The following is a 26,982-nucleotide window of genomic DNA, read 5'->3' as shown; positions in this document are numbered from 1 at the left end:
ATGTCAAAGAGCTCAAACGTACTTAAACCTTAATCCCTATGATCCTAATGTTGATCCCAGACCGTTAATCTTGTTAAATCTGCCCAAAAGTTGTTCGTCTCTTGCCTAAAAATACAACACCAAAAAATGCAAGGCTATTCAATGTTATATAATCTGGGCTAGTGTGTTTTGTTGTGCATTTGTGGATTAACTTGTGTGAAAGATAATAAATCAGACAAAAGCACCTGATCATTTTCATTTACACTGATTATAAAATTGTATATTATTTACGGTAACAATTGAGCTTTTAGCGACTTTCTCTAGACATGTTTTGACATGCAGCAATAATATAAAGGTAACAACACTTCATGCAATAAAGTTATTATGTCGTCAGTTTTATTATCCCCCGCCGAAAAGGCGGCGGGGGATATAGTAATAGTCTCCGTCCGTCCGTCCGTCCGACCTTCCGTCCGTCCGTCCGTCCTTCCGTCCGACATTTTTGTCCGGAGCATATCTCTAAAAGTATTTGAGTTATCAACTTGAAACTTCATAGGTAGATAGACCTCATTAAGGAGGAGTGCAGTGCACAAGAATGATAACTCTACCCTGCATAATTTTTGAGTTATTGCCCTTTGCTATTTTTCAAAATTGATTTTTGTCCAGAGCATAACTCAAAAAGTCTATGAGATATCAACATGAAACTTCATAGGTGCATAGATCTCACTCAGGAGGTGTGCAGTGCACAAGAATGATAACTCTACCTTTCATAATTTTTGAGTTATTACCCTTTGTTATTTTTCATACTTAATTTTTCACCTGAGTGGAGCATAACTCAAAAAGTGTTTGAGATATCAACATGAAATGTCATAGGTGAATAGATCTTATTGAGGAGGAATGTTGTGCGCAAGAATAATAACTCTTCCCTATACAATTTTTGAGTTATTGCCCTTTGTTCTCTTTCATGCTATTTTGTCCAGAGCTTATCTCAAAAAGTATTTGAGGTATCAACTTGAAACTTCATAGGTAGATGGATCTCATTAAGGAGGAGTGCAGTGCACAAGAATGATAACTCTACCCTGCATAATTTTTGAGTTATTGCTCTTTGTTATTTTTCAAAATTAATTTTTGTCCAGAGCATAACTCAAAAAGCCTTTGAGATATCAAAATGAAACTTCATAGGTGCATAGATCTCACTCAGGAGGTGTGCAGTACACAAGAATGATAACTCTTCCTTTCATAATTTTTGAGTAATTGCCCTTTGTTATTTTTCATACTTACTTTTACACCTGAGTGGAGCATAACTCAAAAGTGTTTGAGATGTCAACATGAAATGTCATAGGTGGATAGATTTTATTGAGGAGGAATGCTGTGCACAAGAATGATAACTCTTCCCTGTACAATTTTTGAGTTATTGCCCTTTGTTCTTTTTCATACTATTTTGTCCGGAGCTTATCTCAAAAAGTATTTGAGGTATCAACTTGAAACTTCATAGGTGGATGGATCTCATTAAGGAGGAGTGCATTGCACAAGAACGATAACTCTACCCTGCATAATTGTTTAGTTATTGCCCTTTTTTATCTTTCAAAATTAATTTTTGTCCAGAGCATAACTCAAAAGGCCTTTGAGATATCATTATGAAACTTCATAGGTGCATAGATCTAACTCAGGAGGTGTGCAGTGCACAAGAATGATAGCTCTACCTTTTATAATTTTTGAGTTATTTCCCTTTGTTATTTTTCATACTTAATTTTTCAATTCAATTTTTTTCTCAAAAAGTATTTGAGGTATCAACTTGAAACTTCATAGGTGGATAGATTTTACTAAGGAGGGATGCAGCACACAAGAATGATAACCTACCCTGCATTATTTTTCCGTTATTGCTCTTTGTTATTTTCAGCCATCAGTATTCACATAGGTTTCAAATCTGTAATCACTATTGCCATCAGTTTTCATTACCAAAAGACCTCTTAAAACGGAATTATTCTGCTCTACTACATTTACATTTCTTCCAATTAGCAAACACATTCGGCGGGGGATGGCCATGTTGACATGGCTCTTGTTATGTCGTCAGTTTCATTATGTCGGCATATTTTATACCGTAACTTGGCCATAATAAAAAAGGATACCCTTTTTCCAAATATCAATTATAACTGCATTACAGAAAATAAGAAAGGAAGATCTTCCCCGTGTCAGAAATACTGGGAAAGTAAAAATAAGAAGAATGAAAAGGTCTTACAAAACCTACCTGCTTGTAACTATGTTGATGATTTTCATTACGAGAATTGATGGCAAAACTTAAATCTTGTTCTTTTTCCAAATTGTAAGCGAAACACCACAACTATTCTGAATCAGAAACGCTATGGTAATGTTACAAACAATAGGGCAAATACTGAAAACTGCAGCAGAAGAAGTAGCAGCAGCAACAACAACAACAACAGTAGCATCATCAACAGCAACAACAACAAATAACAACAGCAGCAGCAGCAGCAACAACAACAACAACAGCAGCAGCAACATCACCACCACCAGCAGCAGCCTTCTTTAAATCATGTCATTAACTTTATCAACATCAGGTACCTCAATACATATTGAAATAAAATGACTAGATCTAGTTTGAAAATATTAAACCGATTAACTTTGAAACTAATAGAAATTTTGAATATGTAAGAATCTCTTACATTAAACTAAAACATTTTGGACTATTTCATATGGTATGATACTTGGAATATAACTGTGCGCGGCATGAACTCAAGAAGTTATTGACAGTGTTTGATTGTTTCATTTGAAATTGAAAGAAAGAAACGCGCATTAGAAAACATGATAAATGAAAAACCAAACAAATGTCTGATAACAAAAATGATCAGACTCGGAGCGAAAAAAAACCTCGTCCTTTTTTCTAAGCCTTGGGTGATAAATTTTGTAAGATCAGGCAAAATCATGGTATTCTCTATATATCTTATTGACATGTTTCCAACACATTCAAGGGAACAAGTTTTAAAGGCCCACCAAGCCCCCGACATGCTATCATCTTTATTTCTCAAATCCTTTTTAGTTGTTATATCTTATAACAGTTTCCAAACTAACTAATTGACCATATAGCTAAACATTCTTTCGCTTCTCTTGCTCTTTGGTAATTGGTATAGCGAGTTAGTATCTTGTATTTTGTGGAAGTCAAAATAGTACTTTGTTTACATTTTGCAAGCTTTGCAACACATATGAAGACTTCTAAAGATGACACATAGCAACACTCAATATACATTGCAAAAGTGTAACCATGTCGTGTAAAAGAGTGTACATGTATTTTAATGAAGTGGAAGATGCCAAAAGAATAAATTATTAAAAATCTAATTATTTCTTGCATTGGAAGAAAATTATGAGTTTAGTTTATTTATCGTACATGCATTATAAACATGGCATTTTAAGTTGGAATTCGATTATAATTATACATGTTTCGGTATTGTGAGAAAGCATGTTTAGTTCGACTTATTCTTATCTGATGTTTGCTCCATAACTTTAAATTTTGATGATTAAAGTCAAATGAATGCGCAGCTTACATATAATATGATGAGACTATCATTTTGGCAAAGATGTTCGTTCCATTTGAGTTAATTGGCGAGAATTAACCACCGTAACAAATGTTCAGTCTGACTGTGAAGAGTGAAATGCTTTTATAGCATCAACAGTTTCTTATATTTAGATGACTTTTCAATGATACTTAATTGGCTTTTCAGTGATTATTATTTATACTCAAGTTACTTGAATGAGTTGGCTGAATGAAGTTTCTAAGAATGTTTTGTTGTTTCGTAAAAAAAACTTTTGGCTCTTTTCAAAGACATGTTTGCACACATGATAACAATCACTTAATTAATCCGTTCAATTCTTCCGTAACAGTATCATATGACACTTTTCCCCTGAACTGGGCCGTGAAAAGCATAATCTAGGAATTTTGTATTAATGACAGACAATACTTATGATACTTTTGTAAAACTTATTTTACGTCCAATTTATTTTGTCCATGACTTTATAAGCGACGCGTTTGTAAAGGACATCATTTCCGGCATTTTCACGTTCTTTATACATTTTTAAAATTTAAACTGCATTTTCTTTTATTTTAATGCTAGCTGTTAGTTGTTTAAATTCCGTTTTTATAATATATATATATATAAATAAAGTTACGGTGTAGAATAGTTTTTAGGCACATGTATTCTGATATGTCTGATTTGACCATACATTCGCACATTGTCGGCTTTTTCCGTCAAATTTTGGTTAAGGACCTCAATTAAAAAAGTATGAATGCTAAGAATGAGAGAAGAAATATTTCGGTCTAAGTTAAGTTAAATATGTAAACAAATAGTAAGTAAATGCTGTGAATTGTTACACTTTATCGTGCAAATGTACACCTAAACTAAGTGAATTTTTAGAAGGAAATGTTACACTATTTATATACTTTTTTTCTATATATTTGAAGAAGCAAAATTACTAATGTTTATTTTGACTATAATTTGGATGAAGTTATTATTGTAAGTCAGTGGGAAATCTAAATTTATTTTGATCGTCTTACATATTTTAAAGTCATAATTTACTGATAAAGACTAATTTTCTTTGGATGTTGAATAGTACATGTATTATTTATTAAAGAGGTAAACAGTCTGATATTTATCACATCTACTGTAGTTGAAACATTTTAAATCCGTGTTAAGTCCAGGATGATTATGGATAATTGCCGAAGAGCTCCGAAAGTCAAATATAGCTTTGGAAAAATGTGTGCGATTCGATTGAATTATTTTTTGCATAATAAACCAGAGTAATTCTAAATGTAAAGCCGAGGGCTTTGAAGTTTTCGCGGAATTGAGATTTTTAGTAGAATCTTGTCGGAGTCTTTTACGAACATAGTCAAACGTTGAGATTTTTGTTTCTACACTTTACAAAACTTTTAATTTTGGTTCTTATAAGTTTTCTTCAAGGAAAGTCTTCATTTTCATTATGAATGAATAAAAGGCCATTTTTGTATTTTGGTTTGCAGAAAGGGAAGTCTTTTATATTGATTATATATATTTATTTTACATTCTATAATAGCTAAAGTCATTAATTCAGGATATATATTATACTGCATCTTTATTGATTACCAACAGTGTTTTGATAATATTGAAAGAGCATTTCTATGGCAAAAACACATTTCAGAAAACGTAAGTTTCAAATTAGTGAACGTTATAAAATCTATGCACAAGACTGTTAAATCATGTGTAAAGGTATACAATCTCATATTCAGAATATTTTAGCTCAAATATAGGTCTAAAACAAGGAGACCCCAGTTCGTCTATTCTTTTTATGTTAAACATCAAAGACAGAACACAATATATTTATTAAGACCTTGCTGGGATTTTTACTTTAAATGAGCTTAAACTGGTTCAACTACTGTATGCCGACGACTAGGCACTATTCTCTTTTTCGCCAGTTTCCGTACAGTTAATGTTAAACGATGTCGTTATTAATTATTGTAATATTTGTGGATCCAAGATTAATACTTCTAAAACAAAAACTATAATTTTTGAACGTAGCAGACATACGGCATTTGATGTTTGTATTGACAACACTCTAATTGAAATAGTTTTCTCTTTTAAATATCTAGGAATAACGTTGTTTAAAAATGGTAACTGGTCTCGCACCCAAAAACGTATTTCGCAACATGCTTCATTTTCTTTATTTAATTTATTTAAGATTCTTAATGACGCCGAAATTTTAATGTCCCAAAAGCTTTCTTTATCCTGTCACTTGTATCAATTTCGGCCCGATAACAAGGTGCCGTATATTTTTACTGATCTACGGCACTTGATCACGTGGTATGCATGTTTGCCGGACTACTTTTCAAGAAAAAATATAAAAACTGTCGTTAAATCTTCTGTGTGTAGAATAACGGAATTTTGGAAATGTTGATAAAACTTTGTTTGTTTATTTTATTTCACTCTATAATTTTTCAAGCGAAATAAAAATTATTAAAAGTGAAATAAATGTAAAACTTAACTCGTTTTCGACATTAAGATAGCGTACTTGATCTGATTGTTTTGCACGTGCTGTTTGGCGCTACATTGTGACGTCACGTAACAATACTTTAAACGTCTGTACAGCGTTAACGACTGAATAAAAGATATTGGTGTTCGAATTCATTTTCTTAGTTAGACCATTTTCTTTCATTCTAGATAGTTTTCACAACATAATTCGACAAAAAATTGTATTTATTTATCACATTTTTCAAACAAAATGGCGCCCTTAATGTGAAAATACGCAGGGAGATAATAAGAACGGCAAGTGCATTGTTGTAGAATAATGCACACTTCGGGCCTTTTTTGTTTATATATACTGTGAATAAAGGTAGTTTGCCTAATAAAATTCTTTAAAAAAACGGTGACGGGATAAATAGAATAATAGATTGGTGCCGTGGATGGAGAAAGTTTATCTGGCTCTGCTCCGGAATTTATTGGGTTCGCCTGAGGCTCACCCAATAAATTCTTCCGCCTCGCCAGATAAACTTTCTCCATCCACGGCACCAACCTATTATTCTCTATTTATCCTGTCACTTGTATCAATTTCGGCCCGATAACAAGGTGCCGTATATTTTTACTGATCTACGGCACTTGATCACGTGGTATGCATGTTTGCCGGACTACTTTTCAAGAAAAAATATAAAAACTGTCGTTAAATCTTCTGTGTGTAGAATAACGAATTTTGGAAACGTTGATAAAACTTTGTTTGTTTATTTTATTTCACTCTATAATTTTTCAAGCGAAATAAAAATTATTAAAGGTGAAATAAATGTAAAACTTAACTCGTTTGCGACATTAAAATAGCGTACTTGATTTGATTGTTTTTTACGTGCTATTTGGCGCTACATTGTGACGTCACGTAAACAATACTTTAAACGTCTGTACAGCGTTAACGACTGAATAAAAGATATTGGTGTTCGAATTCTTTTTCTTAGTTAGACCATTTTCTTTCATTCTAGATAGTTTTCACAACAAAATTCTACAAAAATTTGTATTTCATCACAAAAAAAAATCAAATCAAGATTTATATACATGTATTTTGTCATATAAGAAATATCCCTCCGCTAACACAGATTTGATAACATTTTTTGTGTGTGCATATTGTTGCTATTAACCATGTTACCTGTCTATTATTATGCTAGAAACGTTGTTATAATGTTTAAAACAAATATAACTGTATTGTATTGTATTGTTTTGAATACGGGCCATAAGGATTAGCTGACCATTGTCATAAACAATAATCCACGTAATCCCCTGGGGGCATTAAAGTGGCATTATAAACCGTATCTATATTTGGACGTTTACCAGTTCAGTTAGATAGTAAAAATAGAACTTTTAACACAAACGGACTAAAAAGTAATCGATTTTGGTAAGGAAACTATGTACTTTTAACGAGATAAAAGTGACAATTAAAGTGATTCGATCGAAGTGCGTTATCTCTGATAAATTTTCTAAGGATCTAAATAAACACAATTAACAGGTAAGACTCGTTTCTCGTTAAATTTGTTCTGCTAGCAAATTAATACAATAATGGCTTTTACAGTATTTGCGTCATCTCTGAATAATTTCTAAGGACATATAAAATTATATGTAAAAAAGGTAATGCTCTTTTCTTGTTTGATTTATTTTGCTGTTTTGACAGAAAAAGGAAAAATGAAAAAAATTATTAATGAGTAGATAGATAAATAACAATTAGTAATGGCTGTAAAAGTATTTGCGCTTCCGTTGCAAATAAAGTTAAAGGAAGCTGTGATGTACCGTCTCTCACAATTCATGGGGGTCAAGAGTTCGAACCAGTCAAGGGTTACGAGGGTGTTGCATTAAATATCACAAGTGCTGACCCTACCTGGCCACGACCATGTTTCTCACATAACACAAGTAATGGTTAGTTCCAGGAAGGGGGCTCGAAAGTGATTGATATAAGTTGCAATAACTTGTTTCGCAACTGAACTAAAATAAATATGTTTGGACGAGTGCTGGTTAGTTTCGAGACCGACTTTAAAGTGGTTAATTTAATAACTACAACAATTACTTATAATCGAACTGGTTAACTGCTCAACATGCTCATTTTGGAAGAAATCACTTACTGGTGTTCGGTAAATTTGGTTAAAAATGATAAGAAACTGGATATTTATTTTTTTACAAAGAAAATTCTGCACCGTGCAGTAATTGAGAAGACGTTTTTTTGTGGCGTGAACATGGGAATAAATGACCGCAACAGAAATGAGCCGCTTCACGACAAAACCAACCTAGTGCGTTTGCGACCAGCATAGATCCAGACCAGCCTGCGCAACCGCGCAGTCTGATCAGGATCCATGCTGTTCGCTTACCAACCCTATTACAAGTAGAGAACAGCATGGATCCTGATCAGACTGCGCGGATGCGCAGGCTGGTCTGGATCCATGCTGGTCGCAAACGCACTATGTTGGTTTTGTCATGAAAAAAATCTTTACTTTTTATACTTTTTTTCCAAACTGTACTAAGATTTTCTTTTCATGTGATATTATATAGTATCAATTTTGTTATCGTTCGAATTGAAATGGCGAAGTTATGAATGTTATGATAAATATAATGCATGCTATATAATTGATGAAAGGCAAATATACTTTGTTTGACAAATAAATCAAACCCAAGTTCATTCCAAACAATATTTAAACGCTTTACAATGCACAGCATTGTCCAGTGTACTTTACCGCTAGTTAAAGGGAATTAAACTTTATCCGATAAAAGGACAAAATATACATGTACATACAAATCGCAACGTTTCGGTCCTTTCAGTACAACGTCAGATTTAGAATAATAATAAATAACTAGTAATCGGCAAGGTGTTCCGAATTCAAGAGCAATATTTTGCAATCATAACATCCTCGGCTATTATCTACAAGTTTGCTTCTTTAAAAAGAAGCATGCGAGAGGTCTTTTTGCTGCTGTCGAAAATTTGCTTAATTCGAAAATATTTGGGGATATTTTTGCATAACAGACACAATGAATGTTTATAAATTACAATTATTAAACAAAATAGAATTTATTATATATATTGCAATGAAAGTTTGTTTTACATTTCATCTTTTTTTAATGTTTTAAAAGATTATATGCCGGAGAAATGGACTTTTTTCTTGGCGCATTAGGGATACTTTTTCTACAAAAAAATTTGTAAAATTACTTAATGTAAATTAAATGATATATATCATTTACATTTGTATTTTAAATTCAGTTCCCTTTGTAGAAAAATTATATATATATATTAAAAGTATTTTCAAAATAAAAGTTTCTTGTAAAGTTCAATAAGCAAATTTTCGGTCACTGTTTTGTTAAATATAAGGAAGCATTTCCTCTACATTTTCCCAAACGAGTATAAAGTATGTTAATCAAACAAGTTTACATAAAAAATGTTGATATCATTTGATTGGAATAAACAGTAAATACTGTTATATACTGTTATACTGTTAAATACTGTTTATTGGAATAAACAGTATATAAAGCTGCATGCCTCCAACCACAATATTAGAAGAAATACAAACTTGAGATAAAATTTGTGCCATTTGCACCAAAAAATCTCCCTTTGCGTTATTTAGATATACCGGTTCAATACACGGTACACTCGGTCATATAATATGTTTGTTTGTTTCATTGTACGCCTTTTCCCAACAGTATTTTAGTCATATAGGCGGGTAGTTTCCTAACCATCGTTCCTGGAGAGTTACACCAGTACTAGACAACCTTCCTCAGCGCTAAACTAACAAAAAATAGCATCATCCGGGGATCGAACCCACGCCAGAGAGCTTACTGTATTAAAAGTCATCGACTCTAACCCCTCGACCACGGAGGCGGTATATGTAGTGGATGGTGATATTGTAGCTTTAATGTTTACTTTAACTATTTATCAGAACATGAAATAGTAAAACGTTATTCAGAAAACAATACGGTAATCGATTTATACAGTTACGAAATGAAGCATCCATGCACGTAGTGTTAAGTAACGTAAATGATATTTTCCGATTTTTTATGTACCGATTTGTTCACTTCGATGTTAATTTTTCGTTTAAGTTAAGCCGTGTTTTGAAACGGGGCATGCGCAAAACAATTTTTGTAGACTGCTCCTAATGATTTTACGCTTAAAATGAGATTCATTCACTGCAATCAGATACGCAAAAATGGATGCCGCCAGCAATCAGTCTGAACACTATGGAGAGGTCTGATGACCTCTCCAATAATAACCTTAAATAGTCCTTATCCGAAGACTGACGGAAATCGTTTGGAAACTTTGTTGAATTGAAAGAAGATGGAATGACCACACAATTCAATTTGATGCAGTTTTTTACAATGATTGTCTATCCATAAATGCATTAAAAGAGATCAACAATATTTTCATTATCTCATCTCAAAGTGTGTCAAAACTGTATTTTATGAAAAACTTCTATATGGTGTCTATGTGTATCAACATAAAGGGATCATTTAAATACCCGTTTATGACTCTATTTAAGGCCACACTACTGTATTTTTTTTCATTGACTTACTTATCAAAATACCCTTACACCTACCTTTAAATTGAGTATTCATGCTAAAGATGTGATTTTTCGTCTTGTCGCTAGCGACAACGCGACATTGCGCCAATCGGCGCGTTGTCGCGCTGTCGCCCTGTCTCTTGGATTATATGCCAATCCTTCGACTTGAACCGAGCGACAGTGTGACATCGCGAAAACACTCCGCACGACAACTCGCCGTTTGGCGTACATCGTTAGCGACAGGACGACCAGACGGAAGTCCGACAACGCGCTCTTTGGCGCTTTGTTCTGTTGTCGCTAGCGCCAACACGACGCACAAAAGCGTTTCAAATCAGCCATAATACTATACAGTAATATGAAGGTGTTGACTGTATACCTTGTAGAAATAAGATCAATATGCAATGGATATGGGGATGTTTTAATTGTTTGTTTTATTTAAATGCAAATTTTGGTATTTTAAACGGGAGAAACTATGTTGAAGGTGACTTTACTTGCATTAAACAACAGGGTTGTTCAGTGTGTCACATATTTTTGTTCTTGCATATTCTACCATATTCCATAATATTTTAAACAAAAAATCGATCAATCAATCAATCAATCAATCAATCAATCAATCAATCAATCAATCAAGTAAAACACGACATAACACACGGACGAACTAACGAACATATTAACATCAAGATATCTAAAAAAACACACAAGCAATAACATAAACAAACGTTTTTTGTACCATGGATCTTCTCGGCCCTTTCCTAATCGAAACATCTCGGCTATTATCAATAATAGTTCCTTTCCGAAAACTGATAGAAAGGGCTGAAAAAATGCGATATTTTATGAACGATAACCAAGGAGTTCCGGGTCAATAACAAGTAATAGCTTGAAATCATAGAACAAGTTCTAAAAATCGATTGAAAAGCCAAAAGTTTAAGGCTGATAAAACCTATTTTAAAAATTTGTGTCCAATATTAGGATTTTCATGGGTCAGTGCACAATTAGTGCAAGTCTCTGACCAATCAAATACCCGGGATCTGAGTTTGAGTTTTGAATTTTTTTACTCCGGACCTAGCCTCAAACTCCTCACAGCGGTTACGCCACGCTTTGCTACTTTGATACTGAGGTTTTTTATTCATCAATTAAATTTATGATAAATAAATGGAATTACTCAGTAGACTAATTGATTATACTTACCAAATTAATACATTAATAATAATCATTTTATGAGTCATTCAAGTCTTAACTTTAATAATGTCAGCTTGCAAATACCCTGTACTGTTTTACTCATGAAAAAAATATTTTTTTTTTAAATTAAAAAAAAAAACCACAAGAATATAGATCATGCAGGTTTCAGGTATAGTATAATTAATGCATTTACCATTCCCCAACAATGTGACATTCATCAATTGTCACTGCTGCCACTGCATCTATGAAAGCCCTGTCTTGGAGAAGTGACTTTCTACAGTCAGTGTTTAACAAGGCCTCTGGGTGTGCAAATATGACTGAATTTTCAAGATTTTTTGACAAATCTAGGTCAAACTCTGGTTCCTTATCACTGTATGGTAACCTACATGATGTCACACCACTAGATCCTAAAATATTTAACTGCTCCTCCTGTGTTATATTTAAGGGGGATAAGACCAATACAACATTCTTTGTTAGCCCCTTCTTCTTCATGATGCCAGGCAACAACTGGTAAACAAGGCTTTTCCCATATCCAACTGGCAGATTTACAATTACATCCTTACCAAATAACACTCAATTTGTAATAAGTGCCGGATCAAAATCGTTTGTGCAATCGAACTTCAGTCATTATTTACTACACATACGGTGTCACAGTGAAAATATCTTTCGTTATGTTTAATTTTTTTTTTTATATTTTATAACGTATATTTTTTTACTTTCTTGTACAGTAAGCATAACAATTTAATGAAAGAAAATTAAAATGATATAAAGTATTCTTTTTAAAAATTAAAAGTGAAAAAAAAAATATATTCGGCTCTCTTAAGCCGAATTTACTTGTGGTGGCAGTGGTTACTGTACTGATCAGGCCCTTTGCTTTTTTCCTTGCAAAATTGCTGGTCGCAAACCCAATACATTGGTTTTGTCATGACACGGCTCAAATGATTTCTTTAAAAAAAAATGTGATAGATGAGTATCGTGTGATTTTATTGGTAGTTACACAAAGATAAGTAAATTCCAACATCGCATTTGCATGTGCATTTATCAGTCCCACATCATAACTTTCGACGTGAAACGTCATTGTAGGCTATGCAAACACTAATGTTGTCAATATATGTACATCTCATGGTTTGTAACACTTGTTTTTGATTTTTTTATAGATCTATAAACTATTGTTGTTTTTTTCTCCCGAAGGATAATGTCTCGTGCAGGGAATCTGTGACGTCATCACCTCTAAAGAATCGAACAGAGAATTGACTTTCCGCTTCTAACAAGTTTGACTTCGTGTCCTCGCTGGGCTTTCTCTATTGCAAGCAATACCTAAAAGCATAAAGCTTTAACCTGAAAGCTTATATCGTTAACATTCTTTATATGGATTAAGAAAAGTTAATAAAAATGACCTTTGGAATTACGACAATTTATTTTATCGTTAATTTCAACAACATGTCAACACTATTCTGTTTATGTGTACTTAACTTGTTTTTTAAGAGCATATAAAGAGCATTTTCAAATGATCAATATAGATTTTGAATTAATGTTCCGAAAATACAAGATTTTATAAATACAAGATGTTATAAAAAAATTATAAGGATGGTGACGAAATTACTAACGTCATCTTCGTATGGGTAACCGCCGTTCCGAAGTCTTGAATACATTAAACTGTCGTTGACGTACACCTCAAAGGAATCTGAAAAACAATAAAAATAAAATGAAAAAAGTAATAATAATAATTATGATAATAATAATAATAATAATAATAATAATAATAATAATATAATAATAATAAAAATAATAATGATAATGATAATGATAATAATAATAGTAATAGTAACAACAACGACGACGACGACGACAACGACAAACGACAAACGATAATGATAATAATAATGATAATGATAAAAATAAAATAAAAATAATAATAAAAAAAATAATGAAAATCAGAGAAAACTGAATAAATAAATTTAAAAAATAAATGAAATAAAATATAATACCCCCACCCCCTCCCCCAATAAAACCCCCCCCCCCAGAAAAAAACGCATAATATCAGACGACACAAATAGCATATCTAGGTCCTCACAATATATACAAGCATGACCTTCAATATAAAAGACTAAGAAAATTATAAATTAAAAATGTTGATTAAGAGCTACTATTACATATACAAATGTACATGTATTTATTATTTTAAACGAGACATAAAATACCTCTCATCCCGTGACTGCCTATGAAGATTTTTTTTTTTTGGAAAAGAAAATGTTATCAACATTTAGTTAGTAATCTAATAATTTATAAAATGTTCCATGCAGAAAAAATATCGTCTAATTTGCCATTTAATTTTGCTCCCCCCCCCTCCCCCCCAAAAAAGGGAAAAGAAAGGCGTGGATAAGAGGCTTTATACGTAACAGCATCAAATAATCTATTGGTCGGTAAGTTTCATTTCTGATGTTAACCTATTACTTCATGAGCATTTTGTGAAAATTGGCTGTTTTCATTGAAAAGCCTCCTTTTACAAGTTCAAACTGCTATGAAACTAAAAAAAACTGTTCAATACTCATCAAAATTGGCACATATGTTGACTGGACCATTGCCTTTGTAACGACATGCTCAGTCTGAAATTTCCTGTTACCATGGCAAAGAGGGGACATCTTAAAATTACCAAAAATCACTATTTTGCGTTGACTTTTTCCATCAAAATTGATTTCTAAGTGCTGCAACTTCCCAATGGATTGAGATAGAGTCAAAGGCTTTTCAGCGTTGGTTACACGTTACCTTATGATCGACCTGGGGTCATTTTTAGCCTCTCACAAGTCCAAAATTTTCTTGGCGATGAGGGGGACTGCCGCCCTCCTTCAAACCCCCAAACAGAAGGGGTTACATTCCCCTTCTGGCACCTCCCTGATGTATCTTTAAGATGGGAGGCGGCGCCGTAAAAGTGGTCACTTTTTTAAGCAAAATTTCTCAAACAAAAAAAGTGTTGGGGGCCTAAATAAGACATTTTTTTCACCATTTGGGACAACAAATAGGGAGGGGGGGGGTGAAAAAGGCGTTAAAAGGCGTGTATATCGGGTAATGGGTTAAAGCAACTATTTATATAGAAAAAGAATGTTAAAACAAATGCTATACTTATTGCGCCTTTTCTCTGTTCAAATGAAACGTCTTCTTCGTCATAGTTATCTTCTATTGCTAGTCGAAGATTGTCACAGACACCCTGACCTATTCATCCAGACCTTATAACATAAAAAGGACAGTACATATAATAAAACCTTAAGCATGGCTTAAATGTTAACAAAATAAATTAATTATGATTCACACATCTTATCGAAAATGAGCGGATATTATGTATATGTTAGTGTTCACCTGTGCTGTTCTACAGAAATTAGAAACTTCGACGGGAGCGATAGCAACCTGTAGACAGGAGGAGATAACTGTATCAAGCATTTTTACAGAATTATGCCCCTTTTTCAACTTAGAATTTTGGTTAAAGTTTTTGTAATACCTCAACTATTTTAAGTCCATTGACATATTGCCCTGAAACTTTGCACACTAGTTCACCATCATGACCCTAACTTGTTGACAGGAGGAGGTAACTGTATCAAGCATTTTGACATAATTATGCCCCCGTTTCGACTTAGAATTTACATTTAAAGTATTTGTATCCCTTCATATATTTTTAAAATCCATTGACATATGGTTCCTGTAGACAGGAGAGGGTAACTCTATAAAGCATTTGGCAGAATAATGCCTCTTTTTTCAAGTTAGAATTTACATTTAAGTTTGCATACCACCTCAGATATTTTCATATTCTATTGAGATCTGGCTTTGAAACAAGTTGAAATTTTATACTCTTCTTTGAGAGCATAATAGGACTCTCTCCAAGGCCTATAACTGTAACATTGATTTAAAGAAACATTTTGCCCTTTTGTTATCTTAGAAAATTTTACATTATCAAGGTACTTTAACTATCAAACTCTAAGAATAGTCGAGCAATGCTGTCCTACCGACAGCTCTTGTTATACTCCTTAAAATCTTAGAGCATTTTTCTTAAGGCTTATTTTCTTTAAATAGTTTTACTCGTCTGGAGGCGTGCAGCTTTTAAGTGAATAGCTTAGACGGTTTTGATTACCCAATATTTCTTTTCGTTCTAATCTTGCATAAAAAGCTTATAAAAATGATGTAAGAAAGTTCATAAATTATCTAACTTCATATACATATTTTATCATTTTTCACGAAACAGTAAATTCACATATAAACAAACTCACCAATGCGTTACTAATACGTGAACTTGTTTTCCTCTGGCACGTGATTCTCGTGTACGAGGTAATTTATCCCTACCGTAATCATCGTGTTCATCCGGGTCATCGATGTATTCACCCGTCTGTCTATCCGTCTCGTCGTGATTTATTCGTAATATATCATAGTCCCCCTTTTTACTTTCATCAGTTTTCGTAAAATAATAATTCTTGTCCATATGACGCGACCTATAGTCGTATTGATTATAGAACATATTTGGCCTTAAAACAATTATTTTATCTCAATCACTCGCGCATATCTAAAGACTCGTCTTAGTTATTCCGCCTATTTAAAATGTAAAAATTTGTTACAGTAAAAACAAAGTAAGTGATTTACACAATATTCAAATTTCCAAGTACGTTTTTTTACTTCTTCCTTTTTTTCTTTATATCTTTATATATATATATTTTTCTTAAGAAACTTTTTTAAGATAAATGAATTATCCAGATTTTGGAGGTCTGAAATGTTTAATGTACTTGTGCAAATATTAATTTTATAAATACTCCTGTTTAGAAGGTTTGCCAGCCAACTTAAATTATTTAACACATTTGATATATATTAAATAAACCAGTAGCAAAATTGGTAAATTCAACAAGATCGAAAGACGTTTTCAAACACCGAATAGATGAATGCTTTTAAAGCGATTTGATTTAAATTAAAAAAGATGAAAAGAATCTATTCTGTTTAATTCTGTACCAAAGATCTGTAAAGTATTTGGTTTCGAGATCGATAAATGTGATGAATAGGTATTATACTATTGATTGAAAAACTACAGTAAAATTTTAATTTCCAACATCATAAATGTAAAAATACAAAATAAAGTAACTTGAGACGCTATGACTTTGTATGGAAAGTGGAAATGTTAGCAGGCCAGTTTTTCGATATTTTTTATAATTGATTTTTACCGAAGATTGACGGAAAAAGCCTAGATGCTGCCCTTGCGTGCCAGTTAGGGCACATTATTTGTTAGGGTCATGGTTCATTTTATCTCGACTGTTCGAAGAATAATGAGCCTTAATGGGTCGATGTCGGAGTAACACTCGGTGAAAGTTTTACGTTCAATTTCTTGTACATCATCTTTTGCTTTCGCACACCTATTTGAGAGCATAAAAGGTCACTTATTCACGGTCCATAACTCTTGGCATATATTTGACTGCATTATGGCCTTTTGTGACCTTAGAAAATTTGTAATTGAAGTCCTGTATGTATCACCAGTTGCTGAAAAAATATAAAAAAGTTCTCGCTTGAAACTTCACATAATCATGTATTTCGGTGTCATAACAAGAGGTGACTATAGTATAATTAATTCTGTCTGCATTATGGGCTTTTATGAACTACCAAAATTCTCTGGTCAGTATTCAAGACAACTATTTTGCAAACCAAAAGAGAAGAGACTTGATGTGCAGCGCGTTTGCATAAAAACAACAAAATTTGTTTGCTATTTGCATTTATTCATATTGCAAAAAGTAACAGCTATTTGATCACCGTGTCATTCACAGGTGTTATGTTAAATATGTATCGCGACATTTTCATGTATAAAAATATAGCAATATCGTCATGTTAATATATGTATCGCGATAATGTCATATATAAGTATGTATCACGATACTTGACCTTAAGGTAGCCCGACTGGTTGTTTCGCATGACACATGTTCTCATTTTGTGAATATTTGTAGCAAGTATTATCAATATCCCTTAATGGATAAGTAATTTACGGACCGGACACGATATATACCTGTTGACTTTTAATCACCAAGTGTGATTTTGACCAAGGATAAGGGGTCTGGTCTTTTTCATGACACATCGTCTTATTATAACAGACATTTGTGCCAAGTTCCAAATTAACAAATTCCTTTGATAAATGACATAGTTATGGACCGGACACGTAAGTGTGGCGGACGGACGGACAGACAGACAGACAGACTGATCAGGATCCATGCTGTTCGCTATCAGTATCTCTTTTTATCCCGCGCCGAAAATTTTCGGCGGAGGATATAGAAATAGTCTCCGTCCGTCCGTCCGACCTTCCGTCCGTCCTTCCGTCCGACATTTTTGTCCGGAGCATATCTCTAAAAGTATTTGAGTTATCAACTTGAAACTTCATAGCTGGATAGACCTCATTGAGGAGGAGTGCAGTGCACAAGAATGATAACAGTATTCACATAGGTTTCAAATCTGTAATCACTATAGCCATCAGTTTTCATTACCAAAAGACCTCTTAAAATGAAGTTATTCTGCTCTACTACATATACATTCTTCCAATGAGCAAACACATTCGGCGGGGGATGGCCATGTTGACATGGCTCTAGTTGTAATAGGGTTTGTAAGCGAACAGCATGGATCCTGATCAGACTGCGCGGATGCGCAGGCTGCAAACACACTATTCCATGCTGGTCGCAAACGCATTACGTTGGTTTTGTCATGGCGCGGCTCATATCAATTTTCCAATAGAAATACCCATTAAACCTGACTTAAAATAATGTCTGATACATTTGACTGACCAGAATTTTCACGAATGTCCTGATAGATGATTACCTCGCTTTTCACTGGCATTAGACTAACATATACTATTTTTAAAATCAAATATTAAAGTGAAAAAATAATTCATTTTTTAAAGAAAACAATTTTGTTTAAATTCCTATAATTTTCACATTTTTATTGAAAAAAAATGTCTAGGATAAAATATAAATCTGCAAAAAAGACTGCCCACCCTTTTCATTAATTGAACGTAACAGGTTAATTCAGTCGGATATTAATAGAAATATCCGTGGGTCACGTGAGTCATTTATTGTTCATGCCAAGAGAATTATATAGCAAAATGTAAACTTATTTTGACTGTCATCTCTTCATCAACTATACACACTTTGATGTGCTTAATGTCCCAGCTTTGCCGTATTCAAATGCGCCGCGTTTTGAAGATGAGAACCAGTCTGGCTATAGTCGGAGCTATTCGGTAATATGTTGGTTCCGATTTTCAAAGCGCGGCGCATTTGAATACAACAAAGCTGGAAGCCAATTTTGAATTTGTTGATTTCAAGATTTTGAAAACGGAGTAAAACGGCGATAATTTTGATGTTTATTTCGCCTGTTGCGTTATTTATATTTATGTTGAAGTTTAAATTTGACCATCATCGTGGAGAATAATATATTCTGTGTCGATGGATCAAAGGATTATGTGAAAATATTGGAAATGGAATAAAATACATGGTGATTTTGAGAGTAGGTGTGCGGATTTTTTTCAGGCGAACATTTTTATCTTGTGTATTATTATAGACGTTGAAATATGAAATTTCCAAAACGGCTTATATTAAGTTTTTTAATGTATATGATAAGTACATGTGCTGGGATTGACAAATATGCATTTTATTTTGATTTAAAAGGTGACTTGAGCTCTACACCCCAAGTGTCTGTGTTTGCACGTGCATTTTTCAGTCCCACATCACTTTAATTTTCGATGTGAAACGTCATTGTAGGCTATGCTAACACAAATGTTGTCAATATATGTACATCTCATGTAACACTTAGTTTTTTTTTTTATAAACTATTGATTTTTTTTCTCCGGAATGATTATGTCTCGTGCAGGGTATCTGTGACGTCATTATCTCTAAAGAATCGAACAGAGAATGGACCTTCCGCTCCTAACAAGTTTGACTTCGTGTCCTCGCTTGACTTTCTCGATTGCAAGCAATACCTGAAAGCATAAAGCTATAACCTGAAAGCTTATATCATTAACATTTTTATATAGGTTAAGACAAGTCAATTAAAAAGACCTATGAAATCACGAAATTTCATTTTATCGTTAATTTCAAAAAACATGTCAACAATATTTTTTTTTATATGTACTTAAATTGTTTTTTTTTAAATCACTGAAGAGCATTTTAAAATTATCAACATAGATTTTGAATTAATGCTCCAAATATACAAGATGTTATAAATACAAGATGTTATATAAAAAATTATAAGGATGGTGACGAAATTACTGACGTCATCTTCGTATGGGTAACCGCCGTTCCGAAGTTTTGAATACATTAAACTGTCGTTGACGTACACCTCAAAAGATCCTGAAAATCAATAAAGATAAAATGAAAAGAAATAGCAATAATAACAATAAAAAATAAATTAAAATAACAATAAACACAAAAAATAAATAATGAAAAATAAAATAAGATAAAATAGTCCAGTCATTCTAGCTCAAAATAGAGTCAAACCTCAAACAAATTGCAACAGAAAATATTTTGAGTGTTTTAAAACCCCAGACCTATATTGTATAACATATCAAAAGTCTAGAAAAATCTAAATTGGAGAATGTTTTCAAAAATCGAGATCAAATTTATGGGTATCATATTGAATTTATTTTTTTTAATTTGAACTCAATATAATACACACATACAATTTTCCAATCAGTTTTATATATAATATGCATAAAAATATTGCTTAATCTATCCCTATAGTAACATAAAGTAATCAAAAAGTTGTTTTTGTTTAAAGAAACTACTTTTACCTTTCTAAAATTTATTAATTAACTTAAGTGGGTGGGGTAATATAATATTTTTACATTGCTGTAATTCAACAATTTATTGAAAGCTCTATGTTATTAAACAGAAAAATACATAAAGGTTAACTTACATGAGAAAACTGCCAAGTTTTAACGTTTTATGAATTTAATTTACATTTCATCAATATTTAATGCATATATTGAAATATTTATATTAACATTGTACAGCTAGTGGGTGGGGTAATTTTATACAAAATAAAGAAACATTAAGGAAATTTATATTATCTATGATAATAAAATTGAGTTTTATATTAACTTGAATACTTTCAAGCACATATGTTGTATTTTTTTTCTGAGTCATTATATAACACCATGACATTGGGTCAAAAGAGGGGACATTGACCTTTTGGAAGGTCAATTTCAAATATTTGATACATTTGAGCATAAAATGTAAAAAAAAAAATATTTGCAAATTTTAATTTGTAAAATATCTTCGCTAAGCATAAGCACAAGAATGTCATGACTTTTACTAAGCGTCACTTGCTTCTGTAATTTCTGGTCGACCAATCTTTCACTTTTTATCACTAGATGGTAGCACCTGAAATTCTTCTGGTATATCTTTTCCAGTTCTGAAATTAGAGGAGCATAAACATGTTTGATGGTAAAGAGCATCGGCTACAAGCAAGTTGTGAACCTGTTCTATCCTTGCTCTCACTGTATCAGACAAACAGTCATTCCTCTGTATATAGTAGGTTCTAGTGTATTTACTGGCAAAACATCACACTTCCTTGTTTTACCCTTACTTATTACAGATTGACCACAATATAAACAATCTTTTTTGTATGAAAACTTATCAGTCATTGATCTCAATGGTGTTAATGGTGGCATCAGTGTTTACTTTTTCTGTCTTAGTGTCTCTTTTAGTGTAATGTGGGTTAAAGTACATCTTTCTACACTCAATGTAGATATATTATTCCGATTCAACTTTTAAACTGTTATTTTTTATCTCACTGGCAGCATTTATTCCCTTGCATTCCTTTTCGTTGCCTTTAACTGTCTTTGTATGATCATCAAACAGCCATTAACAAATCCGACAGGAGTTCATCTTGAAAAAAAAAACTGATATTGTAAGATTTATAAAATCTGTTTATTACATTATATGGAGGTTGATCCAGAATTACCCAAAATTTGTTTATAATTCTGATAACTTTTTATGTTTTCTTCATTAAATTTATAAATGCGCAAAGATCGATGTTTCTTCTATTTAATTGCCAAATATAATTGATTATAAACATCCAGTACCGTCTAAGGCCGCCTTAAATAACCATGTTTACGCCACAGCAGCGCAACTCAAAGATCACGACGTTCGTTGAAATTTATAATACACCAAAGTGCCCGACACAAAAAGGGATCATGTCCAATATTTGCCGAAGGTTAATGTAAAGCCTGCTAAAATTTCACGTCGTTTGAACATTGTATTATTGTGTAATCATTTGTAATTGCAACGTTTATTTATAGAGAAACGTCTTCATTAAGGCGTCGGAAAACGGCACTTTCATAAACATTTGTCAACTGTTTAGACAGCCTAACATAGAAACATCTAATATGATAAAAGAAATTCGACACAAGTATTTTGTTAGTCATGCATACAAAACTTTTTGAGGGGTAAAGAAGTTTTTTTTACCAGACCGTTGAAGTAATTTTTAGGATAAATACATATCGTTTGCGGCATTGAAGAATACGCGTGAAATTAACGTTCTCCGTCGCTTTGGCGATTGAAAAATACAAATATGTTGTCATATGCGGCCTTGCACAATTTCAATGCGATTTAAAAAAAATGAATTCTAATTAATTATGTGATGTTTTTCATACTTTATTTGTTTTCTTTTACATGCACTTTTTACCTAATTAAATTAAATGAATCATATATTTTATGCCTTCAACTTTAAGATGATCATGTGTATGAATCACAGCAATCAAAGCAACTAGCAGTTCAATAGTCATGGGTTTAGGTTGTTAGTACACTTACAGTGAATGGCATCGGGAGGATTCCCTATGTATAAGAACAATAGAACATCAAGCTTTTTTGCATAATGTGACAAATGCTATGTTTACTTAATCGGTAGGCATACTGTGTTTAATTATCATATTCTTAAATTGTTTCCTTGTAAAGAGGATATATTACGCAATAATAAAGTGTTTGTTATATGAACTTTGAATAAATATTATTGAATTTATTGTTTAAATTACGGGTATTTCTGGATCATCCCTTGTATTCTTGTATTCTAGTTATTTGTAGCTGATTACGTATTGTTTCAGTTATCCCAGAATAGTACGTGTTATTATAAGATGTATTTTTCCTAAAAGGCTTCCTTAAAATGTTTTAGGTGTATTTATTTGATCAAAGTTGCTGATATGACACACTTTTCTTGCATATCAGACTGGCGTTTCCGTTAGTATTACCCATGCCGGAAATTTCATCTGGCATAGGGGTGCCAGATGAGTCGCGTGCTGTACAATGTCACGCTTAAGCCCCAGTCACATTAGAGCTTACGACCAGTGAAGCTAGTTCACGATCACTAGTGACCTCTGGTCGCGGACAATCTTTAAAACGTCTTACGACGGTCATCGGTGATCTTTGTTAGTCGCAGTTTATCTTATTTAGGTCCCACGACCAATTTCAGTCGTAGAGAGGTTTTTGAGCTTGCACAAAAACCTCCTTGCGATCAAACAGATCGCTAGTGATCTTATAAGGTCTTAGGCTGTCGCACGATCGTCGTTCAGAAGTGCGACAATCTTACGACAGTCTTTACAAATTGCCACTAGTCACTGATAATCTTGAGTAGTCTTTAGTAATCGTGTGATGGTCGTACGACTAGTTGTAGGTGATCGCATGACAGGTCACGGGTAGTCGTAATTAAGTAATCCCACACAATATTGAGACCATTGTACGTTTGCTTATGACCTGTCGTCCGATTGCCAATGATGACTGGTCTTACGATAGTCGCAGAAGTAAATTTATACGCGCAAAAATGGTTTTGGTCGCAGACAATCGCTGATGGTCGTCAGTTTTACAAGTTGCCGGTGGTCGCAAGTAATCTTAAGCTGTAGTGTGACTGGTGTTTTACGATGATGTAATTTTACCGTAATGAATGAAGTGGTAATTTCATACGCTGTTGTTCAAAAATAATTTCGGTTGTAATGGCATAAATTCCCATTTGAAATTAAGGTAAAGAATTCAAAATATAATGTTATATCGTAAAATATGCAAGAAAAAGTATGTGACATATGTTTGCGGTTCGGATCGGAATATCCGGCAAGCCTCGTTACCGCCCAATGGGCGGATCACCTCGGAACGGATATTCCGATCCGAACCGCAACATATGACATATATTATTATTATTTTCTAAGGTTTTAATCTAAAATTATAAAAATATTAAATACCTACTGGTTAAAGTGTTTGAAAGTAACGTAAAGATAAAGTCACATATTGAGTTTAAAAATGTCACCTTTCAATTTTAAGCATTTCTAATGCCCATCCCTGCATGCATTCAAAAATATTTGTACTGATATGTTACTATATGGAACTTATGATATTTTTAAAAGTTTGCTTAGATGAAAAATATCATTAAAGTGATTTTGTGAAACAAATGTCTCAACTATGCATCTTTACCTTTAACTCGTATACATCACAGTGTCCTCAGAACACATGATCGGGCATACCCATTGGCTCTGGTCACGCAGTCTGGTGTGTTGATGAAATCTGTAACATAGAAATTACTTCAAATTTGTGGGAATTAGAATCTTATTTTCATATTTACGTGAAATAAGGTTCTATAGAATACACAGATGTTTTTATTGTTACATGTATTTGCTTAAATTTTTATTTTAAAAGTGATAAAATTATACTATAGTCAACTTAGGTGTGCATTCCGAAAGAAATACTAATATATCGCTGTGAATTAATCTTATACACGTAATGCACTTTTTCAAATTCGCACAGGTGCTATTGTAAGCATAAAAGATTCTTTTAAATTATGGATCAACTGTGCATGTTTACCTTGAACTCATACACATCGTCAATCATGAACCATAACTAGAAATCACGTTTGTTTATTGATAAAATTTTCATGTCACCTTTTCATGTATAAATTTCTTCTATGTCTATTAAAAACTGAAAAAAATTTCAGATATAAAAATTATATTGAATTATGCATATGACTCTCTATTTCCTCCATGTTTAATATTCACTTAAACTAGTAAAAGATAATGTTTGATATTTGTGTTATACATGTATATGTAAAAATATTACAAATGCAAGCACAGGAAAGCAAACTTACTCATTTAGTGTTTATATAGTTTACTGGATTTTTTTTTATTTTCAAAATCAAGCATACATCAATGAAGACTACCTCAAAGCGGTACCCCTGAAATAATAATAACATTACATACATTATATATGTAAAACAATTTTAAAAAATACAAAAAAAACAACCTTGAATACACATTTAACCATAAAACATGATTAAAGTATTCAGAATTTATTTAACGTAATTCGTCATAATTGAAGTGATAATGGCGTTCCATAGTTTAAAAATACTATCGAAATTAACTTGTTATAAATACACATTTTTAGGCCGTTTTTGAATGTTTACTAAGGCAGGAGTGAATCAGAGTTGTAATTTATATAAATTAAACTGTTTTCCATGAAAAGTATAATACAGATCGCTTGAAACACTTGTTGACCTTCAACGGATAAAGAACTGGTATAAAACAAGTAATAATTTTCAACAAATACTCATAATAAACTTACGGCCCCACATTAATAATTCCTGTAATTATCTGTAATATTTTAAGGAAAATGTACCAACTCACTTTACAGTGTACTTTACTGACATTTATTTTGTTTACACTTATTTTGTTGTTGTTGTCGCCATTATGCAGTCGATATTCTGAGTATCGGAGACGCTTTGTTCGCATATGGAAGACCGTTGTCGTCAGAAAAAAATCACAAAAAATAACGCGATAAAAACCCGTTTTTTCTATGTTGCGCAACTTAGATTTTGCTAGACTTTCGATATGATTCATGTTATTCCATATACTTTCTATACCAGGTAAAATATTTTCTGTTGCAATTTGTTTGAGGTCGATTTACAGACTGACTGGACTAAAAATGAATAACTAAAATTTAAAAAAATTAATAAAATAAAATGTGATAAAAAACCCCTTGAAAACAACAACAACAGGAAACAACCATAATATAAGATAACACAAATAACATATTTAGGTCCTCTCAATATAAAAAACATGACCTTCAATGCCTTAAGACTAAATCATATCGTCAAGTAAGAGCTATGTTAGGCCACATGTGTCACAAATCACATTCGTCACAAGTTTTTATGAATTTGTGACGAATGTGATCACATTCGTCACAAATGACTTTTGTGACGAATGTGATTGACCAAAATCGGGTAAAAATGCCAATCACAAACGTCACAAGCAAAATTGAGAATTTTTAAACAGGCGAATCACAAATGTCACAAGTTTATTTTTCAATATGTGATACACGGAATATCATAAGGACAATCGTGGTTATATCAGTGCGATAGTACAAGGGCGACAATGCAATAAATCGATATTGTGATGTCGACATCACGATACCAATATCTTTTTCACCACCATTGCATTATCGCCATCGTACTAACTTGTTGCAATATCGTATCGTCGGCATTGTATTGTCTTCATAGAACTGTCGCATTGTCGTAATGGTATTGCTATCAAGTCGTCTTACGTTCTCGAAACCTTCAAAAAATTTTGGTGACAATGCACGGCATAGTATCAGACTTCAACTGGAAGTGATCTTTTACCTCTGTGAACCCTCAAATTTCTTCCACCATACAGCGACAGTCTAAAGGAATCTCACAGACTTAATCTTAGTTTCAGTACAATTATGACCATATTTACACCAATGAGACCATATATGATTGTTTGGGAAGTAGCTGAGACCCCCGTTGACTTTCAGGATATCTAATTAGAGATTAGGACCTTTTTGACATCAATGAACCTTTTTTGGTCTGACAGACTTTTGACTTCCGCAGACTTTCAGGAATCTTGGTTCAATTAAAGAGTATGACATTTTGGACATCTAGGAACCTTCTTTCCTGAGACGAATTTTGCAAGTCTGTGCCAATTGCTTGCAGACGCTCTATGGAACTTTCCATATCTATTCACTAGTTATAATAATATATAGTTAATTCGTTTAACAGATCGTGTCTTTGTGGCGGGGCCGCTTTATCGTTTCGACGCGTCTTAGCTTTTTTCGCCTTTTATGATTAGATAGTTTCAAACGACGGTTGTTTAGTGAATTTTATAGAGGATATTTGTTTGTTTTGAGTGAATATGAAATATATTTCACTGAGAAGTGAGAAAAAAAATGAAATATGTATCACGAGCGCGTAGCGCGAGTGAAAAATATGAAACATTTTCTCACTTCGAT

The 26,982-nt window shown here is 32.8% G+C and overlaps 1 protein-coding gene and 3 long non-coding RNA genes across 4 annotated transcripts; all 4 read right to left on the bottom strand.

Moving 5' to 3' along the window:
• Positions 1-44: 44 nt before the first annotated feature.
• Positions 45-12,196, bottom strand: LOC132743457 (uncharacterized). Its single transcript, XM_060732012.1, has 2 exons — positions 11,898-12,196; positions 45-105 (listed from the first exon to the last, which is right to left on the bottom strand). The coding sequence occupies exons 1-2, from the start codon at positions 12,194-12,196 to the stop codon at positions 45-47; spliced, it is 360 nt and encodes a 119-aa protein (XP_060587995.1).
• A 665-nt stretch (positions 12,197-12,861) lies between these two features.
• LOC132743314 (uncharacterized) lies at positions 12,862-16,536 on the bottom strand. Its single transcript, XR_009627563.1, has 4 exons — positions 15,961-16,536; positions 14,825-14,928; positions 13,312-13,388; positions 12,862-13,021 (listed from the first exon to the last, which is right to left on the bottom strand). It is a non-coding gene; the product is annotated as an uncharacterized LOC132743314 (long non-coding RNA).
• Positions 16,537-19,291: 2,755 nt separating this feature from the next.
• LOC132743248 (uncharacterized) lies at positions 19,292-20,158 on the bottom strand. Its single transcript, XR_009627552.1, has 2 exons — positions 19,976-20,158; positions 19,292-19,682 (listed from the first exon to the last, which is right to left on the bottom strand). It is a non-coding gene; the product is annotated as an uncharacterized LOC132743248 (long non-coding RNA).
• A 903-nt stretch (positions 20,159-21,061) lies between these two features.
• LOC132743182 (uncharacterized) lies at positions 21,062-24,241 on the bottom strand. Its single transcript, XR_009627543.1, has 2 exons — positions 24,160-24,241; positions 21,062-21,591 (listed from the first exon to the last, which is right to left on the bottom strand). It is a non-coding gene; the product is annotated as an uncharacterized LOC132743182 (long non-coding RNA).
• Positions 24,242-26,982: the final 2,741 nt, after the last annotated feature.

The sequence above is a fragment of the Ruditapes philippinarum genome, unplaced genomic scaffold, assembly GCF_026571515.1.
Source record: "Ruditapes philippinarum isolate M1 unplaced genomic scaffold, ASM2657151v2 ctg3277_1_1_1_1, whole genome shotgun sequence".
NCBI lineage: Eukaryota > Metazoa > Mollusca > Bivalvia > Venerida > Veneridae > Ruditapes > Ruditapes philippinarum.
This window is presented reverse-complemented; position numbering and strand designations above follow the sequence as displayed.